We start from the raw sequence: 18,671 nt of genomic DNA, 5'->3' as shown, positions 1-18,671 counted from the left end.
TTTCTTGTATCATTTACAGTTTCCCATAACGAAAGTGAACTAGTCTTGCTGTGGCCTCTTAGATCTAGACCTGTGATTAAGTGTCGTTTTGATCTTAAGAGTTAGTTTATTTGTTGTTCATAGCTGATTGAGCTTTTTCTTTCGTCATATGGTTTGAGTTTATATATTTCTAGTGTCGAAACAAGTAAATCTTAAGGTGTCTTTTGATTTTGGACAAGCTTGTTTGCTTTCACTTGAAATTGAATTCGAAATTATACAACAGCTTTCTTTTTGTGTCGCACAAACATTAAGAAAGAGAAAAGAAATACTTTCATTTTGCATTTTGCATATAAGTTTGTATGTTGATTTAGGGAAAAAGTGCATTAGTGTATGCTCTTTGATCTGTGTGAAAAGATTTTATCTCTCTTTTCCCTCGGTAGTTAAGATTTTCATAAGTCGAAAAGATTGAAAAAGCTTGCTTCTCATCTTAGACTGCATTTAGGAATTTGTATCAAAACATCTCGTGGTGAACCTTGAAAGGCAAACTTTAAAAAGATCAACTTAAAATATATTGAATGAACCTAACAACGCTTTGAAACATAAAGCAAACACATAGAGGTCTAAGCTAGAGACGTGTTCCGGCGTCGTTAAACGTAGAGACTGTCGATCTCGACGAAGGTGGGTGATTCCTCCTGAGAGTCGGTGGCACTAATACGGACTTGTGTTCCCATGTACTGTCGCGTATATATTGGGAGACCCCTATAGGATCAAAACCTTTATCCATAGGAAACCGTGTCGGCCGCCCTACTAATCGCAATGCAGTGAACACAGCATTCACGAAGATCGACCACTCGTACCGTAAAACGTATTCTGTGGTTTTGCGAAAAGTTTGGCACACCCTCTGCCTAGATCTCCAGAGTAGTTTCTTTTGGCCTTTTTCAAACTCTATAACTGAAAAAGTCCAACCGAGCATTTGTCACTTCGGGCTCGTTAATACATCGAAGGAGACTAGAGTCATCTTTAGCTTTTTCTCGACTCTTAAAAAGTGAAAAAGCAAGTTGTGTCTAAAAGCGTCTAATAAAATTCATTCAATTCGGAAACACAAATTTCCCCTTTTAATATTTTGGTTGATCGAGTAATCCGCAATCGTGGAAGAAAGTCAATTGAAACCCCGTCGTTCGCGGAGGCTTACGAGTCAACCGTCTTTGTCTCCGGAATCGAAAACAGTACGGACAAAGCGAACTCGTTTAACCGGTTCAAAATCTCCTTTAAAAGTTAGAACAAGCGTTCCAACTTCATCTGAGGTTCCGGTTACTCCTAACATTTCTGGAAACCCTGCCTCTATAGAAGAAGTTCAACAGCCACAGAAGGACAGTAATACTGATCCTAGTCTGGGGGCAAATACTTGTATAACTGAACCAGTTCCATCTGTAACCGGTCCAGAGAGTTTTGTTCCTCAAACAACTGTCGCTGTCGAAACAACCACTTCTTCGGCACCAGAAATATTTTAGGGACCTGACGGTCTTCCTCTTCCACCAGGTTTGATTGCGATAGAGGAAATTGCAGAGGATCCGCAAGCAAGTACTCCAACTCATTTTGGAGTCGGGATCACTCTATTTCCTTCATCAGAAGTTAATCCACCACAAGTGGAAGTTCCTGTAGAATCGCTAGGCAATCTATTGGATAGACTTAAAATGTCTGAACAACCGTCATCATCTAGGACTGTGTCAAATGACACAACGACAGCAGAAGCCCCTGCCGTCACTCCGACGATGTTTGCCGGCATACCAGTTGTCCCGACTAGCTCTCAACCGCTAGAAGGAGTCCACCAAGGGACTATTTCGACAGTATGGTCTGTTCCAGTTTGTTCATCCAGAGTAATACCCGACAACTCTTATGTTGAGACTCGACAGATTGATCCTCATGGAGGTCAATTTTGGCCATCTAGTCCTCAAGGACTAACAATCCCTCTGAGTTCCAGATTACTACCGTATGGGGGGCAGTATGCCCTTTCATTACCTCCTCTGGGAGGATATCCATACGGCAGTTCTCAACAGTATTCAGGTTATACTGGAATTGCATCAAGTAGTTGGGTACCTATGCTACCTCAACAACCAAGGGTTGTATATTCTATGCAACAGTGTGTACCTGTGACGAACATCCCAACCACACCGGCTATTGTAACAGTGTCACAAATTCAAGCGATACCTGTTGCATGTCAACCTCAGATTTCTCAGGTTGTAATGCAATAGCCACTTGATCATGGGTCACAACCACAATCGCCAACTGGTGGGGCGACACAAGTACAAACGGGTACAATTACCCCACACCTCGGTCCAATGGTTAGCATGGCACAACAAAACATGGCTTCACAACCATGGCTTGTGCAATACCAACAACCGCAATTCCAGCAAGTATACCAAGGTTCTGAGCAGCAGATATTTGCGAATAGTGGACAACCGTATATCCAAAACGGTCAAAACCAACCACTTTATAGTGGTCAAATCCACCAACCGTATCAGTCATACCAACATCAATTACATTATGCTGGTATGCAAAGGCCAACTGCTCAAGCGATTCCATCGTACCCTGGTTATGCTTCGCCTAACCTGAATCAACAGTTACCATTCGTGGCGACTTTAGAGTTACCCGATCTACACCGGTTAACCAACGATCCGATTGCTTATGCCCCTTGGTGGCCAGCGATTCCTCATAAACTTCCATCTGACATTCCTAAATTCAATGGAAATCCAGGTGAAGACCCATCGAATCACGTGATGACTTTTCATCTGTGGTGTTCGTCGAACACCCTAAACGACGATTCGATAAGGCTTCACCTTTTTCAGAGGACATTGACAGGTCCAGCGGCTAAATGGTATATTGAATTGCCAAGAGCCTCTTTCGACAATTTTAGTTCCCTAGCCATGACTTTCTTAACCCATTTTCAATTACCGATAAGGTATGAAACGAGAACAGAAATATTAACCAACTTCAAACAGACAACTGCTACCCATATATCTGATCATATACATGAGTGGCGTCGTCGTCGTAGGATGGTGAAAACATATGTTCCCGATCAGCTATTAGCTGAATGGTTCATAAAGTCATTACTTCCGGCTATTACGGAAGATGTGGCCAAGGGGGGAGTCGTAACAGAGGAGCAAGTTATTGCTCGTGCACAATATTTGGACTTAGTTTATACTCAGTCCGGCACGCTCTACAACAAAATACCTAACGCCCCTAGACCGGAATTTTCAATTCCTCCCCCTCCTAAATCAAATAGTGACTCTCATGCCGGTGATGGCGTGATTGGCACAGCAAACACGAAATCGATAAAGGCTTCGGCAAAGAAAGCCCGTAAGAATTCGGATCAAAATGCAAAAGGAGAAATTCTTGCTTCGGAAGTAAATGTTGTATCAGAAGATAAGGGAAAAGAAACCAATCAACCAAGAAGCAAGAAGAAACAAAACAAAGGGAAGAAGAAGAAACAGGGTGAGTCATCCCCTGGAAAAAATTCTTCAAACCCTCCTGGGAAAGGGAAACAAAATTATCCATGTCAAATATGTGATGAAGAGGATCATTACACAAAGAATTGCCCATTCAAAGCTGAGTTAAAGAGGTTCTTTAAAAGTTCCCAAACCTCAGCTGTGTTAACTGATCCATTTCCCAACCCAGGTCAAAATCTGGTTGATAGTGGAAATGCTTCCCCGTCGCAAGTACTCATGTTGTCGGTTTCGAAACAGCAGAATGATGCTTTGATTTCGACAAGGAACAAAGATTATGGGAATCCTCAGCTGTCGAACGAAAAAGGTAAAGATCAACCAAGCAGTTCGACGACAACTTCCGCAGAAGTTGTACCACCCATCATCCCTGAATTAGCAATAAAACCGCCAAAGGGTGTAGTACACAAATCGACATTTAATCCTCGCACCAGAGTGGCGTAGCATTATAACATAGTGGAAGATTTGGCTCAATCGCCATCCACTATGTCGACTCTTGAGGTGCTACAAAATTGTCCAACCCAAAGGTAGGCATTGTTATCAGCTATTGGTGGGGTTGATCCTAAGGATTCCAATCTTGTATCCTTTGATCACAAGGGATATGATCCTCAGTTACCAGCTCAACTAGCTTTCCTTATTCAAGTGAAAGCCCTCAACAAAACTGTTCACAGAACAATTATTGATGAGGGGGCATCGACATGTATTATGTCGATGAGCTGCTGGAAAACTTTAGGATCTCCAACCTTGTCGCGATCTTCGACGACATTAAAAGCTTTTGACGGAAGGACTTATACCCCATACGGTATCCTTAATAAATTGAAAGTTTAACTAGGAGGAAAGACAATAGAAATTGATGTTGAGGTCATTGATGGAAATCTTGACTATAACATCCTACTGGGTAGACCATGGATTTATGCCATGGCAGCGGTCGTGTTGACTTATTTTAGGAAGATCGCATTCCCGTTTGAAGGAGGGATAACGATCGTCGACCAACAGAATTTCCTCCCTAATGGTTCACAAGTTACAGGAAGCATTCCCATGATCCATGAGAGTAACCATTCGATTCAAGATATCGGAGTAGGATTATTGAAAGACCCCACATTGATGGGAACTTTCGCGCTACCACCTCCTATTTATATGGGAAATATACCGTTTGTAGCAACCTGCAACATGATATCTTCCACGGAGGTCAACATGGATCATGCGATGGTTTTGTCCCCAAGCCCTTTAGAAATATTGTAGCAATCAATGTTTCAAGCATGGGAGGCGAGCCCAAATCAACGCTCGTCAAACGTTTGGGTAGATAGGTCTAGAGAATATGGAACCCCATTAGATCCTTGGTCGAAAGTACATGGGACTGACGAAGGAATCTTACAATCAATGATGATTGAGGGGGCACCATGGAATGATCACCACCATCGTTCCCTTCTTCCGGAATATGAAGAAGATACTCAAGGTGACCTTTATCACCCTTCAGTATTTGAATTCCTAACAAATACTGTAAATACGGTGGATTCGGAGCGAAACCTATCCAATATTGAAGAGACTATAGCCATAAATATCTCAACTAAAACAGATGTTGTAGAGAATATTTATATCGGCAAAGGTTGTTCCCCTTCAGAACTGGAAATATATAATGCTCTTTTTCGTGAATTTAGAGATGTCTTTGCTTGGTCGTATGATGAAATGCCAGGCATTGACTCGAGTATAGTTGAACATGAAATTAAAATGTATCCTGATGTCAAACCAGTAAGACAACAGCTTCGGCAAGTGCACCCGAAGAAAGCCGCTGCCATTAATGCAGAAGTTGAAAAACTTCTCCATGCTGGATTCATCTACCCGGTTCCTCTAACCGATTGGGTATCGAATATTGTCCCTGTTATGAAAAAACAAGGGACGATTAGAGTGTGTGTCGACTATAGGGATGTAAACCAAGCTTGTCCGAAGGACAACTACCCTACACCCTTCATCGACCAGATAATTGATGAATGCGCCGGATGTGAAATCTTTTCATTTATGGATGGAATTTCCGGGTATAATCAAATAAATATCCACCCACAGGACCAGTCAAAGACTGCATTTATTTGTCCGTGGGGCACATTCGCTTATCGAAAATTACCCTTTGGTTTAAAGAACGCAGGGGCGACGTTTCAGAGGGCAATGAATTATGCCTTCCATGACATCAAGAACATTGTTCAACCTTATCTCAACGATCTTCCGGCTCATTCGCGAAAGCGGACTGATCATCCGCAGCATTTAAGAGCAATATTTCTACGTTGCCGACACTACAAGATAAGACTCAATCCGCACAAATGTGTGTTTTGCGTCGGTTCTGGTTGTTTACTTGGCTTTGTAGTCTCTAAGGAGGGGATTCGTCTCGACCCCTGTAAGGTTTAGGCAATCATTAATTTTGCTTCAGATTCAGAAACTCCAAGGGAAAGCAAACTTTCTGATGAGGTTCATTCCAAATTACGCAAAACTTGCTAAAGGTTATACTCGTCTATTGAAAAAGGATGTACCTTTTGTCTGGGACCAGGTGGCGCAAGTTTCCTTTGATGCTCTGAAAGATTGTCTAGTAAAAGCATCATTAATGTACGCCCCGGACTATCAAAGAGATTTTAACCTGTATCTAGCTGCGGCGGATACGACCATTGCGATGGTTTTAGTTCAAGAAGTCGATGGAATTGAACATCCTATCTATTATTTAAGTAAAAACTTAAACGATACAGAAAGTAAATATTCTTATGTTGAAAAACTAGCGCTTGCGGCTGTTCAAGCGATTCAAAGGTTTCGACATTATGTCCTCTTTCGGAAAACTACCATCTTGTCAGATTGCAACCCCATGACTTATATACTGTCGTGACAGTTGCTGGGGGGCAAATATTCAAAATGGATAGTGATCCTTCAAGAGTTTGATATGGAATTTGTAAAATCCAAATCAAAGAAAACTCTAGTTTTCGCAGAATTGTTATGCGATCTCCCATCGTTGTCCAACGATGAAACATCGGAAGAGTCAATCGTGGACGAAAGTTTGTTTCTAATATCTGTAAGCGATGAGTGGTATGGAGATATCATAGTTTATCTCCAAACCCAAAAATTTAGGCCAAACACCTCTTGCTCCGAACAAAAACGTATACGATACCAATCAAAAGACTACATGATCGTCGGTGATACACTTTACCGTCGTGGTGTCGATACAGTTCTGAGGAGGTGCCTTACCCATGAGGAGGCCAAAAAAGCCCTGAATGATTGTCATTCAGGCACGTGTGGGGGGCATCAGTCTGGATATGCAACAGCACAAAGAATCTTACGAGTAGGATACTTCTGGCCAACCATGTTCAAAGATTGCATAAACGCAGTCAGAGGTTGCCATGCTTGTCAAATTTTTGATAGCAAAACCAGACGACCACCCGCACCTTTACAGCCGATAGTTGCTGTTGGGCCCTTCGCCAAGTGGGGCATCGATTTCATGCAATGTAACCCCACCTCGACCGGGGGGCATGGGTATATAATAGTCGCCGTTGACTATTTTACCAAATGGGCCGAGGCGATGCCTACATTGGATAACACTGGTGAAACAGCTGCCCTTTTCTTTTTCAATCATGTAGTCGCCAGGTTCGGCGTACCACAGGCCATAGTTACAGATCATGGGTCGCATTTTCGCAATCACATGATGGTCGAATTAGCTGCCAATCTAGGGCTATCTCACGACAGCTCTACCCCGTACTATCCGCAAGCCAACGGACAAGTTGAAGAAATCAACAAGGTCCTGAAGCGTATGTTGCAAAGGATGATCGGGGTTCATAAAAGAAGGTGGCACCTAATCCTGTACTCAGCTTTGTGGGCATACCGAACCTCGGTAAAGAATGCCACCGGGTTCACACCTTTTCAACTGGTGTATGGCCTGGAAGCAGTCTTACCGATCCAGTGCGAAATTTCGTCGCTTAAACTCGCAATCGATCTCCTCCCCGGAACTTCAGAGGAAGAGGCTCGTTTCTTGGAATTAATCCAGTTGGATGAAACCCGTCATGACGCCGCTTTGGCTAACGAGGCCCATAAGAAACGAGTCAAGGCTCAGTTCGAAAAAAATGTCAAACCCAGTGTCTTCTCAGAAGGTGATTTGGTCTTGCTTTATGACCAAGAATCCGATAAATTGGGAGCAGGGAAATTCAAGTCCTTATGGATGGGCCCCTATATTGTTAAAAGGGTGTTAGCAAAAGGAGCCTACGAGTTAATGGATTACGATGGAATTCCACTGGCGCAGCCCCGCAACGGGCTGTACCTCAAGCGTTACTATGCTTAAATAGTAACCTGCATGCTTTTGTTGTATTTTGTTTTCGCTAAAGCATTTGTTCTGGTCGAGTGATCCACCTTTTCCATTTGTTGCAGATGTCGAACCTTCTGGAGACATGTGTTGGGTATGCCGACGGAGCGAGTCGTAGTTCGCGGAACCTATCTTCCGCATCCTGGGCCATTTTTGATCCAAGCGGCAAGTTAGTAAGTTTCAGAGGTGTATGTATTGGGCAATCAACGAATAACATCGCTGAGTATAGCGCGTTGATAGAACTACTCTCTGATGCCATCACACGTGGCATACGCCAACTAATTTTCAGGCTAGACTCACAGCTCGTAATACTACAACTCAATGGTATATATTATGTTCGCAATCCAGCTATTTATCGCATGTTCCTAAGGGTTAAGATCTTGGAAAGACGATTTGATTCAATTCAATATCAACATATTTCAAGAAACTTAAAAAACCGACTCATTAGCAAACTATGTGTTAGATAGACATTTGCAACATTTATAAAAAGGACACATCATCAAAGATTGTACATATGGATCATATAAATCAAACAGAATAAAACCCGAAAATCAAAATATATAAGCTATTTATATAAGTTCATACATAATGTTCTGTAACCAAGACAAAATTGGTCATATGACCTAAAAACTCAAAAAGATGCTAGGGGGCACCCTAGCCTAATGGTGCTCATGATAGTATGTCACGGCCTGTGCAATCATGCGCAAGAGACGAGTCCATCGTCTAGGCACACCAATAGTATGCCGCTGCAGCTGTAAAGGTAACTCATCAATCTGTACATCCGGAAGACCACGAGTAAGGCTCTCAACCTGCTCCTGCACAGCTGTAAGGGTCTCAGTATCGTCAAGGTCGCGGATAACAACTCTCTTAGCAGGCTCCACTGCCGGGGCAGCAGCTGGCGATCTCGGATGAACTGCTGGACGAACAGGACCAATATTTGCATGCACCCAAGAGTACAATTAAAAGTCTTGATAGAATAAAGCACATCAACATTATGAATAAGAACAGTAAACAGTAATATGGTCAAGGAGTTTACCAATGGCGCCCCACTGCTCGCCATCCGGTAGCACCAAATCCGGATCACCTCGGAAATCCATACCCACATATGGATACTCGGAAAACGCCATCTCCTGGCGCTCGAACCACCTAAAGAAGGCCTCAGTAAAAGTAATCTGAGGTTGACCAGCATGCCTAGACATGTGGTCGACCCACCTCTGCATGCGTGGCTCGGTCGGAGAAGGCAAGTCGAGTATGATATACTGAGGCTGCATCAGTGGGATTTTCTCCAAGGCGAAGGCAGTCAGAATAGAACCAAATACAAAGTTCTTCAGCTTCCCGTCCTTTACCTTGGTCGATTGACTTTTCATCTGAACAAGTACTGCATCACACCAGTTGAATACTTTCGGTTGGAGACACTCCAAGGCGTGCTGCATATAAGACCTGTTGGCAACATGTAGAGCTGCGCTGCCGGCCATCCTACCAATAGTGAACAGAATGGACCTGAGAGCCCGATCAATAATCTCACGGATAACAATCTTGCCGTCTCTGCTCGGCTGAGAACCTTCCCTGCAATACTGGCGGACATAATCTCTGGTGGAATCAGTCCCCCGGGCCGTACCTGATAAGGAAATGGGGGCACCTCGTCTTGACAGTCTAGTCAAGAAGTACATGTCCTCTATGGTCAAGGGGATGGCCTTTCCCCTAATCTGGAATACTTGGTTAACAGGATCCCAAGCATCAAGCATATACTGCAGCAAAGAAATCTGTGCTCTCATACTAGAGATACGGAAGAACTTCAGCAGGCCACAGTTCCGCAGCGCGTTCACCGTGACCGGGTCATGGAGGGCAATCATGTCCTCCTCTTCATGTTCTCGTTCTCGCCATGTGAGGGACATTTTGTTCAAAGTTCCCTGCAAAGCAAACAAGGGAAGGGGTAAGTTCCTGATTTCGATGAAAAACTGGCGAAAATTCATCAAAAAATGACCTGAAGACCCAGTTTTCTGAGCCCAGTGCAGGCAGAGAGTCTCCCACCTGTGCTGAGGGTCAGTCTGCCTTAAGGCAACTTGACCTTCAGTGCAGGTTTCGAATGGGGAACCTGCGCTGAACCTAGGGCGCCCTGGAAAAACCCCAGGGGCTCAGAAAGACCGGAAAAAAGGAATGAAATAGGAAAATAAAACCATGAAAAGAAAGAGCTAGGGTTTAGCTCCTACCTGGTCCAGACGGCGCCGAAAATCGTCCGCAGAATCTCCCGGAATCAGCTAGTGAAAATCAGGGGGAAGAGGCACCTCCAGAGATCCAACAAACCAAATGCAAATGAAATGGTAAATGAGAGGTAAAAACACCTTTTAATGGCTTTTTACGTAGTTCAAAGTGAAATATTAGGGTTATAATCTCATTTTCATGCAAACATTATTCATTTCTAACAAAGTTTGTTGCAGCAATTGAAAATGCAGTACTGTATTTGAAAAGAGAAAAGCTAGTAATGGTAAATAATCAAAATTTGACCATATATCCGAGCAGTTTTATACATAGTTCATGCTCGTTAAAAAATAAACATAAGATCGAGCAGTTTTACCGCGAAATTTATGCTCGTTAAAAAATAGAAAAGCGTGAGCAAGAGTTTCCTCCAGAGTTTAAGCTCATTAAAAAATGAACCTATTTCGGTAAATAACCATTGTGATCGTAAATTTATTAGCCATAAAAAAGCCTTGGTCGTGTTTGCACCTGCCACCTCCATTCCATTTGGCCAATCGTTCACCCCCATATGATTGTTTACCCATTTTGAGGAACAGCTGCGAAGAGTGATTTCACCTAGCCATCCTTGTGACACTGCCGTGATTGGAAAATTCCAACCTGTACCTGGAATTTGCTGCTATCCCTGTTTATCACTCGTTCCTCAAAAGACGAGTCTTCTTTGAGCTCTTTTCTCTTGACTCGTAAAATATGAAAAGTTTGCTGAGTTTTGGCCTTCCAGCTCGTTAAAGTGACCGGAAGAGCTATCCCTCCTCTAGATTTTAATTGGACCTGAGGGATTATTGCACAAAAAGGTCGAGCGCTTGTTTTATTCGGCTCGTTAAAGTTATCGAAAACTCATCCCTTCTGTATTGTTTTATATTTTTTCGGACTTAAGGGATTAGATGACGAAAAAGGAATTTTGGAGTTAACTTTCTGTGCCTTTTCAGAATCTCTAAAAATGAAAAGGACCGAGTTTTCCTTGTCGTTAGACTCGTTAAAATGATTAAATAGCGACAAACTTGTCTTTAGACGAGAACGAGTTTCCCTATCGCTAAGCTCGTTAAAACATAGCGATGGGCTTGCCCGAAGGGCAGGTTATAGAACAAGCATATGTTATCCTCCTCAAGCTTGACAAAAATAAAGAGGTACTGGTCAGAAATGACTGGGGAAAAATTGGGAGAACCTCAAAGCTTTAATGGTAGCAAGTCGCTCTTGAACATGACACTTTGTCCTCCGTATCACATCGGGTTGGGTTGTTTCATTCACCGGTCTCATCACCATGGTCTTCGCCAAACCATCCGCATTTGGGGCAATGCTACCGATCCATCGCATCAGTGTCGTTATATGTTCAAGAGATGTTGTTCAGAAAGAGTCAATCGTGTCCCATCCACTACCATACATTGTCCTTCATCCACCCATGATCACCACCCTGAATCATATTTCCCAGATTGTTTTCACCTCCACTAAAATCATTAGCTCCGTTCTGTGTCACTGATGTGGGATTCATTAAGGCCCTCCTTTGACGGATCGCTTCTTGTCGACTTCAGCTCATTATCCAAGAAGTTGATCTAGGAACACCCCCTCAGTACTTTGAAGCTTGCATGCCTCAATGGCAAGTTTCTCACTTCCGGCGACAGGTATACATCAATGACCTTCGACCAGAAGATTTTGCGTGGTGTTCGACGCCAAGTCCTATATTCACACCACGTGAATTGTACTGCAGTACCTTGAGGGTCATTATCATTATCGGTGATTCCTCTCGCGCTTGTTAACGGTTTACATTATTGACCGGTAATCAAGCGATGTCTTTCCATGTTCGACTTCAGCGCAATTCTCACATGGATCGACTTGTACTTAGAGTGAAGATCGAACGAGTTTGAAGACCCCGGATCTAGTTTCATCCATCCGGGCTGCGATATATATTCAGGAAATATAAAGACATTTGATATGTACATTATTGCAGCAGATGATCATCCTACTCAAAGGATGATAATTTCAGCAGAGAATTATCAGTCTACCATCAGACGGTCGTCTGTTATATGTACCAAAATGAATTTATAAAGCTGAGCATGGGAATGCGCCCGCCTCAGCTAGATCATGAAAGCAGAATGAAAAATAATGTATTGTATTGTATTTATTACAGGGCGCCTCTCAGCGATTGAATGAAATTTGGATCCTCCTGATAAAGCATTTCACCCGATAAACGACCTCATACTTTAGGGGGCAACTGTTATAGACATTTTTGTGCCTTACAGAATGAAGCATGAAATGTCAATAATCTAAGGGATCCAAAGTCCCTAAGCATGATTTTCCTACCCCTAGAGGAACAAGGTCAGCAAACCACAGCACTGAAAATCAGTTCTCCACCTGAAAACACTCAAAAACAAGCTAATTTTGGATCATGTCAGCTGCTCCACTGAGCATCTGCGCTGAATGTCAACTGCTCCACTCTGTACCTGCGCTGAATGTCAAAAGCAATGAAGGCTACCTGCACTGGGCAAGATTGGCCAAGTGGCACAGTCATTCCTCAATGTGTCAAATGCCCAGGAAGCTTCCAAAATGACACTTGGATCAAGGAATTCGCCTTGTGATGAGTAAGAGGGTCTAGATCTCCAAGTGGAAGCAAGAACCTCCAAGTGGACTCAAGAACTGAAGAATAACTGAAGTGGGAGAGGACACTAGTCAGCTCCATGCCAACCTCAAGCTGACTCATCCTTTCTCCAAAACTCCTATATATAGAGCTCTCTCATGAGGTCTAGGGAGGCTGGAATCTTGTGACTGTAAGGAAGTGCTGTTGGTTTGAGTATAGAACTATTGGGTGATTTGCTTGAAGGAGGTGAAGAGGAGATTTCTTTCTGCTGGGAGGTGTTGCTGGATTGGGCCTCTTATGGTTGTAACACTCTCAGAACTTTACTTCTTCCATTAAATAAAGCATTTGAGGTTCTTCTATATGCATGTGTCTCAATGGCGTATTGATGCTTGTATATTTGATTTATTCTAATCCTTGAATCAATTATGGATGTATGCTTCTTGTAGTTTCCCTTTCTTTTGCTTTTGCAGGATCTTTATGTAGCTGGGCCAGTGAAAGAGCAAGGAGCTGGGAGCAAGCAGCAAAGAGGGAAGATTGGATCAATCATTAGCGGAAGATAACGGTTAGTGGATCTCTTTCTCCTCTCTCTTACATCTCATAAAGAAGTAATCTTGAATAGCTTTGCATTCGGTTGTTGCTGAGGTACTATCACCCTTAGAGTGGGATAGGGTCATTCCGTACTGGATACTTTTCCCAACAACACAAAAGGTGTTAGAGGCCTTCCTACCATTGGCAAAATTTGGGAAAAACTTAGTATTTCCATCTCCTGCTTGTAGCCAAATAGCCCTACTTTTCAACCTCCACTATTCTTCCTTTTCAAGTAGAATCTTTGCCTTTTAGTTTTCCAGATATATCAGTTGGATTTTGGTGTCATCCGTTAAGTATCCAAGTCCCTTTTCATCCGTGAGCTGAGCTATCTGTAATTCAATGTCCTTTAGGTTCTGTTCATCTCTCAATTTCTTCTGCCTTGAGCATCCCTCTGTCATAGTCCTAAGTTTTTTAAGTTGAACACAAAAATCAGCCACCATTCTTTGCTCCCTAAGAGGGGGTTGTGCTCTCCAGAATTCAGTTACCAGATTGATGAAATCTGGGTCTTTTAGGTATCCAGTAAAGAACTTGAAGGGAGCTCGGGGATTTTTTGAGGGACTAGAGATTTGAAGATATATGGGGAGATGATCGGAAGATCCTCCAGTACCAACCCACTATCTTTATAAGGGTAGGGTACATAAAAGGTCTTCATGAATAAAAAAATGGTCCAATCTCCGACCCAGGGCAGCCTCACCCATCGTCCTGTTATGCCATGTGGGCAATTTCTTGTTCATAGGAACATCAACAAGTTTAAAGGTATCTAGTAGAGTGCTCATCTAGTACGATATAGGGTCAATCTGAGAGTGATGTCCCCAAGATTCCTCCATACCCAATGAAAAATTTAAGTCACCCCCAATAATGGTGGTGCTTGTGACAGATTATGATCCAACAAATTTTTCCAAAACTCCATTCTGTTATGATTAGGGGCATATATGTTTATCGCTTTTAACTGGGACCCTAGCTCACTCGCATAAATATCCATTCCAATGAAGCCCAAACCACCCCAAGAGGAAATGAGCTTAACAGATTTAGGGTTTATTCCTATAGCAAGACCTCCGGATCTGCCAATAGCATCCAATCCCTGAAAAACCCAGCCCGGAAGGATAGAGTGAAGGGTTTTGGTAATGATGTCAGATGAGCCAAGGGTTTCCTGTAGGAAGAGGATGTCACAATTGGAACTATGTAAAAGGCGTTTTAGAGCCAATCTCTTTGTGGGGTTGGCTAATCCCCTGCAATTGTAGGAGAGCCAAATCATGGGGAGACAGGGATGGAGGGCTCAATTGCTCTAAGTGCCCTTTCAAAGGTGTATTGACGTCCCCTCGCTACATCAGCCACTGTCGTCTTGATGGTTGTTTTGATCCTGGATGGGCACCCTCTGGTAGGTTTATTTTTTTTGGTCCTTATGGGGGAGTGGCCCAATCCATATTGTGGAGATAAATGTCAGGATCTGGATTTGAGGTTGTAGGGATGGGATCCCGACCCAGATGGGGAGGATGAGTGAGAGGGAGGAGTGGAAAAATCCCTGTGGGAGGTAGGTGTAGTGGAGAAAGTAGGGGGAGGAGGAAATATGGAGCAAGGGATGGTAGGGATAGAACAAAGAGCAGTGGAAGGAGGATTCAAAGATGAATACAGAGTAGCAAACATAACATCTGAAAAATGTACAGAGGTTATGGGAACAGATCCATTACCCGGAAGAGGAGGCGCTTCCGCAGCAGATTTGGAGTGAGTCCGCGGAGGAGAGGTCGGAGCCTTTCGCCGATTTTTTGCCTTTTGTGTAGCGCCCGCCACAGCCTCAGGTGGAGCCTGTCCTTATTGCTAGTCTCCCTTATTCATCTCTTTAGAGATATGGTGTTTGGTCCCCTGAGAGGTCTCTGAAGTCACTGATGAAAGCAGTGGACAGTCCTTGTATAGGTGACCCACTTTGTGGCACCTCCTACATCGAAATGGGACTCCTTCATAGTCCAGGAGTTGTTTGCACGAGAAATTTCTCCTGTGAAGAGTGATTTTTTCTTCAAGCCCCTCCCTGGTATCAAGGTGTACCAATATCCTTGCCATAGTCATAATGCGGATCTTTTCATAGGATTGATCGTGCTCAAGCTTAGTCCCCAATGCATCACCAATACGTTTAAAAACTTGAGGAGTCCAAAACTATATGGGCAAACTTGGAAGTCTGACCCAAATAGGCCCTGCTCCCAACTATTCACGCTCCGAATCAAAGAGTGGATCCCCTCTCTTCAGCAGTACAGGAGCAAGCTCAATATGCGAGTAGCGCGATAATATCCAGTCCGTACACTCCTCCCTATGAAAGCGGAGGGCAAACCAACCTCTGGCCAAAACCCTAATCACAGGAAGTTCTTTCAATAGAGAACCCCAAATCTCCATGGTCCATTGACGCAGATGCTCCACTGAATAGTACCTGCCTCGTACACGTCAAACAAGAACTTTCCTCGCCGTGTCCATAGTGTCTGCCATAGGAACGTCTTCTCCAAAGGTCAAATTTATGTCAGTGTCCACTGCTTTGAGGCACCGACCCTTTTTGGGCTTGTCCATTCGACGACCCGTCGGATGTTCTCTGAGTAAACTTCTGCACACTTCCAAGGAGCCTTGTTGGGCAGATATTGCAGGTCTAGGGTTTGGAATGGGAGAACTGAAGCAGCCAGATCTAATCGGGGAGTGAGGGTTGTAGCTACACGAGCTTGGATGTACGAAGGACTGAGCAGGGTGTGGGGGTTTGAGGGGCTAGCCGGAGCCAAGGAGTAGGATGGATGGTTCAGTGGCAAAGAATGTTGCGGGGGATGAGTCAAGGGAGAGTCAAAAGTGGGCGATGCTTGCAGACTAGTTCGGAGCAGATTCAGAGTGGCCGGAGAGAGGGGAGGGCATTCCAAACCAGGTAAATCATCAACATTGACATCAGGAGGGTGTTGTTTACTGGTGGAGGAGGGGTGTTGCAGAGACTGAATTGTAGTTGTCATCCGTAGCGATTTATTCTGCCAGGGGCCCATGTCCGGGCCAGCTTGATGAGCCCATATCTCCTGTTCTGGCATGGGGTCCTCCTCGTAGTCCACGAGGTCTTCTTCGACCATTGTAACTGACAGTATAAAACTGACCACCTATAACCAGGGGAAGGTAGGCAGCTGAGAAAACGGAGTTGTAATGCCGATGGACGGTAATCCTCAAACAAACAGACAGCAACCGACAAGCCTGATGATATTGAGGTCCAAAACCAATATTAAAAGCCTAAACCATGGTTAGACCCGTGTGGTATACCTCCAACATACCATATCCATTGCCGCTGGTAATAAACACCGGTTCAGGTTCCATGTAGACCTAGGGTTCCGCCATGGCTAGGGTTCCCCGAGCTCCACCGCCTGTTCCAAGTTTTAAAAATTCAAAATCATTTACACAATCTATATCAATATGATTCTATGCATAAACTTGTAGTGCCCTTATAGTCCTATATAAAATTTGACCTCTACAACACAAAGAAAGAAGTATAATCTCAAAAGAGTTATGGAATAATTCATATGGATAGGGTAAATATTAAAATGCGTTATTAATTTATAGTGGATATAAAAATATATCTTATAAATAGAATCAAGAAATAATGTAATTATATAAAATATAATATATTTATGTAGTAAAGGTAATTATATTGAAATACAAAAGTTTGAAATAAATAATTTTGTCTTTAGATTGGGTAAATATGGAGGGAGACATGATAGCTGATGCATGTCACCCATTTCCCCCTTCGAAGGAAAATACCTTGGTATCATCTTAATGCATGGTAAAATCCCTAGCATGAGACTTAGCCAAATGAGGCAATAACCCACCCCCAAAGGGAATGCTAGTACGATCCAAGTTGAGACTTCTAGAGACCTATTCAACCTCACAGTCATTAAGATCGAGGGCATTTATGAGAATTATAGGCAAAGGGAGGTGAAGAGAACTAGTGGATTTGTGCTTCAGACAAGATGCCTCATCAAAACTAGTGGAAGAGGACAAGTTCATCATCACAAAATACCTCTCTCTTGGGTGTTGAGAAAACATGGTATAGTTATATTGAGTACTATTATTGGTTGGTTTCTCAGTCAATGCATTCACAGTTTTTCTCTTCGGTATAAAAGTAGAGTGAAAGAGCCCACTCCAAGGGGCATAAGAGTAGAATGGGACCATATTTTAACACATCTTAAGACATAGAGAACTGACCAATTATTATGGAAGCGATTTCTAATCTCGTCTTATTTTGAGGGTAATCTCCCTTTATATAATCAATTTTATGGGTTTTGGTTTTAATTTTTGGCGAAACCTAAGAAATTGGGGGAAAAAATGTTAAGAGGAGAAGGATAGAGTCAAGGAGGCAAGAAGAAACATGGTCATGGCTCGGCAGGTTGAGCTTCTTCATCCTCCCATCCACCATTCAATGAGAGAAACAAGACACACTAGGGTAGCAAAGCAATGCAACCACGAATTGATCTCAGAGGAGGCATGTCAGTTGATGATTGAAGTGGAAAAGTGGATAGTAGAAAAATGTAAAGGATTAATAGAAGGAAATTTTTAGATGAGTTGGAAGGTTGGCTATCATAACCCCTTCACTCATGCACCAAGGAAACAAAGTTTGAAAGGATTGAAAATATATTTTAGACAACCCATGTCATTTTAGCTTAAGCATTGGAGAGAGCTCAAGCTCTTCATGATGATGCTCTTCAAGAATTGAGAATTTTTCAAAGAAAATTCAAAGTGATGTGCTAGGGGGTAATGGAATCGACTTCAAAGTGGAACTAACTTTGAAGGGAGACTTAAAGGTGGGATAGGTAGAATCATTTGGGGAAAATACTACCAACCCTGTCATCTTAGACAAGGTAGACTGAGTAATGACATGTTGTTATCTAGCATTCCCCTTACCACTACTACTGAGGAATATGGAATAATGACACTATCTCAACAAATATAGGCCCCATATTCTAGTTAAGGATTTTTTTCATTTTATCTATTGTATTTTTTGTCAATATCTTAGGTATAGGTTAATAGAAAGATGCATCGACCTATTTTGGGACCTTTGTTTCTATATATTTTTGTTTAGATTATTTCCATAATGGCCAAACTAGTGAAACTGGGAGTTTTTGAGTGGTTTCTTTCCTATAGGCTACTATTCCTCACTCTAATGCTTGTACTCTAATTTTGTTTATAATGTGAATGATTAGTAAATTATAGTTTAAAAAGAAAAAAGACAACAAAAGGATATCTATACCAAAATCATAAAAACACTAAATTACATTTTTTTCCTACGAAAAGAAACTAGTTATTTCATTCATATTGAAAAGAAAATACATTTTATATATACACACAAAAAGTGTGCATTCATCAAGGATCTGCCCAGATCCTTGTGTGGTTAATCATTGCATTGATTATACCACTAGTGTATATGCTTACATTCTTCCAACAAAAAAGTAAAAAA

The 18,671-nt window shown here is 42.6% G+C and overlaps 1 protein-coding gene across 1 annotated transcript in view; it reads right to left on the bottom strand.

Annotated features, from left to right (window-relative positions):
• LOC149191852 (uncharacterized) overlaps positions 1-16,299 on the bottom strand; it is a 37,725-nt gene extending 21,426 nt beyond the window's left edge. Inside the window, exon 1 of the mRNA XM_089406754.1 lies at positions 16,104-16,299. Within this exon, the coding sequence (XP_089262880.1) occupies positions 16,104-16,299 (196 nt within the window). The remainder of the gene's footprint in view (positions 1-16,103) is intronic.
• Between the last annotated feature and the right edge of the window lie 2,372 nt (positions 16,300-18,671).

Source organism: Pinus tabuliformis, chromosome 2_2 (assembly GCF_031772625.1).
Source record: "Pinus tabuliformis cultivar Carrire ecotype Pingquan chromosome 2_2, CPIR1, whole genome shotgun sequence".
Taxonomy (NCBI): Eukaryota; Viridiplantae; Streptophyta; class Pinopsida; order Pinales; family Pinaceae; genus Pinus; species Pinus tabuliformis.
This window is presented reverse-complemented; position numbering and strand designations above follow the sequence as displayed.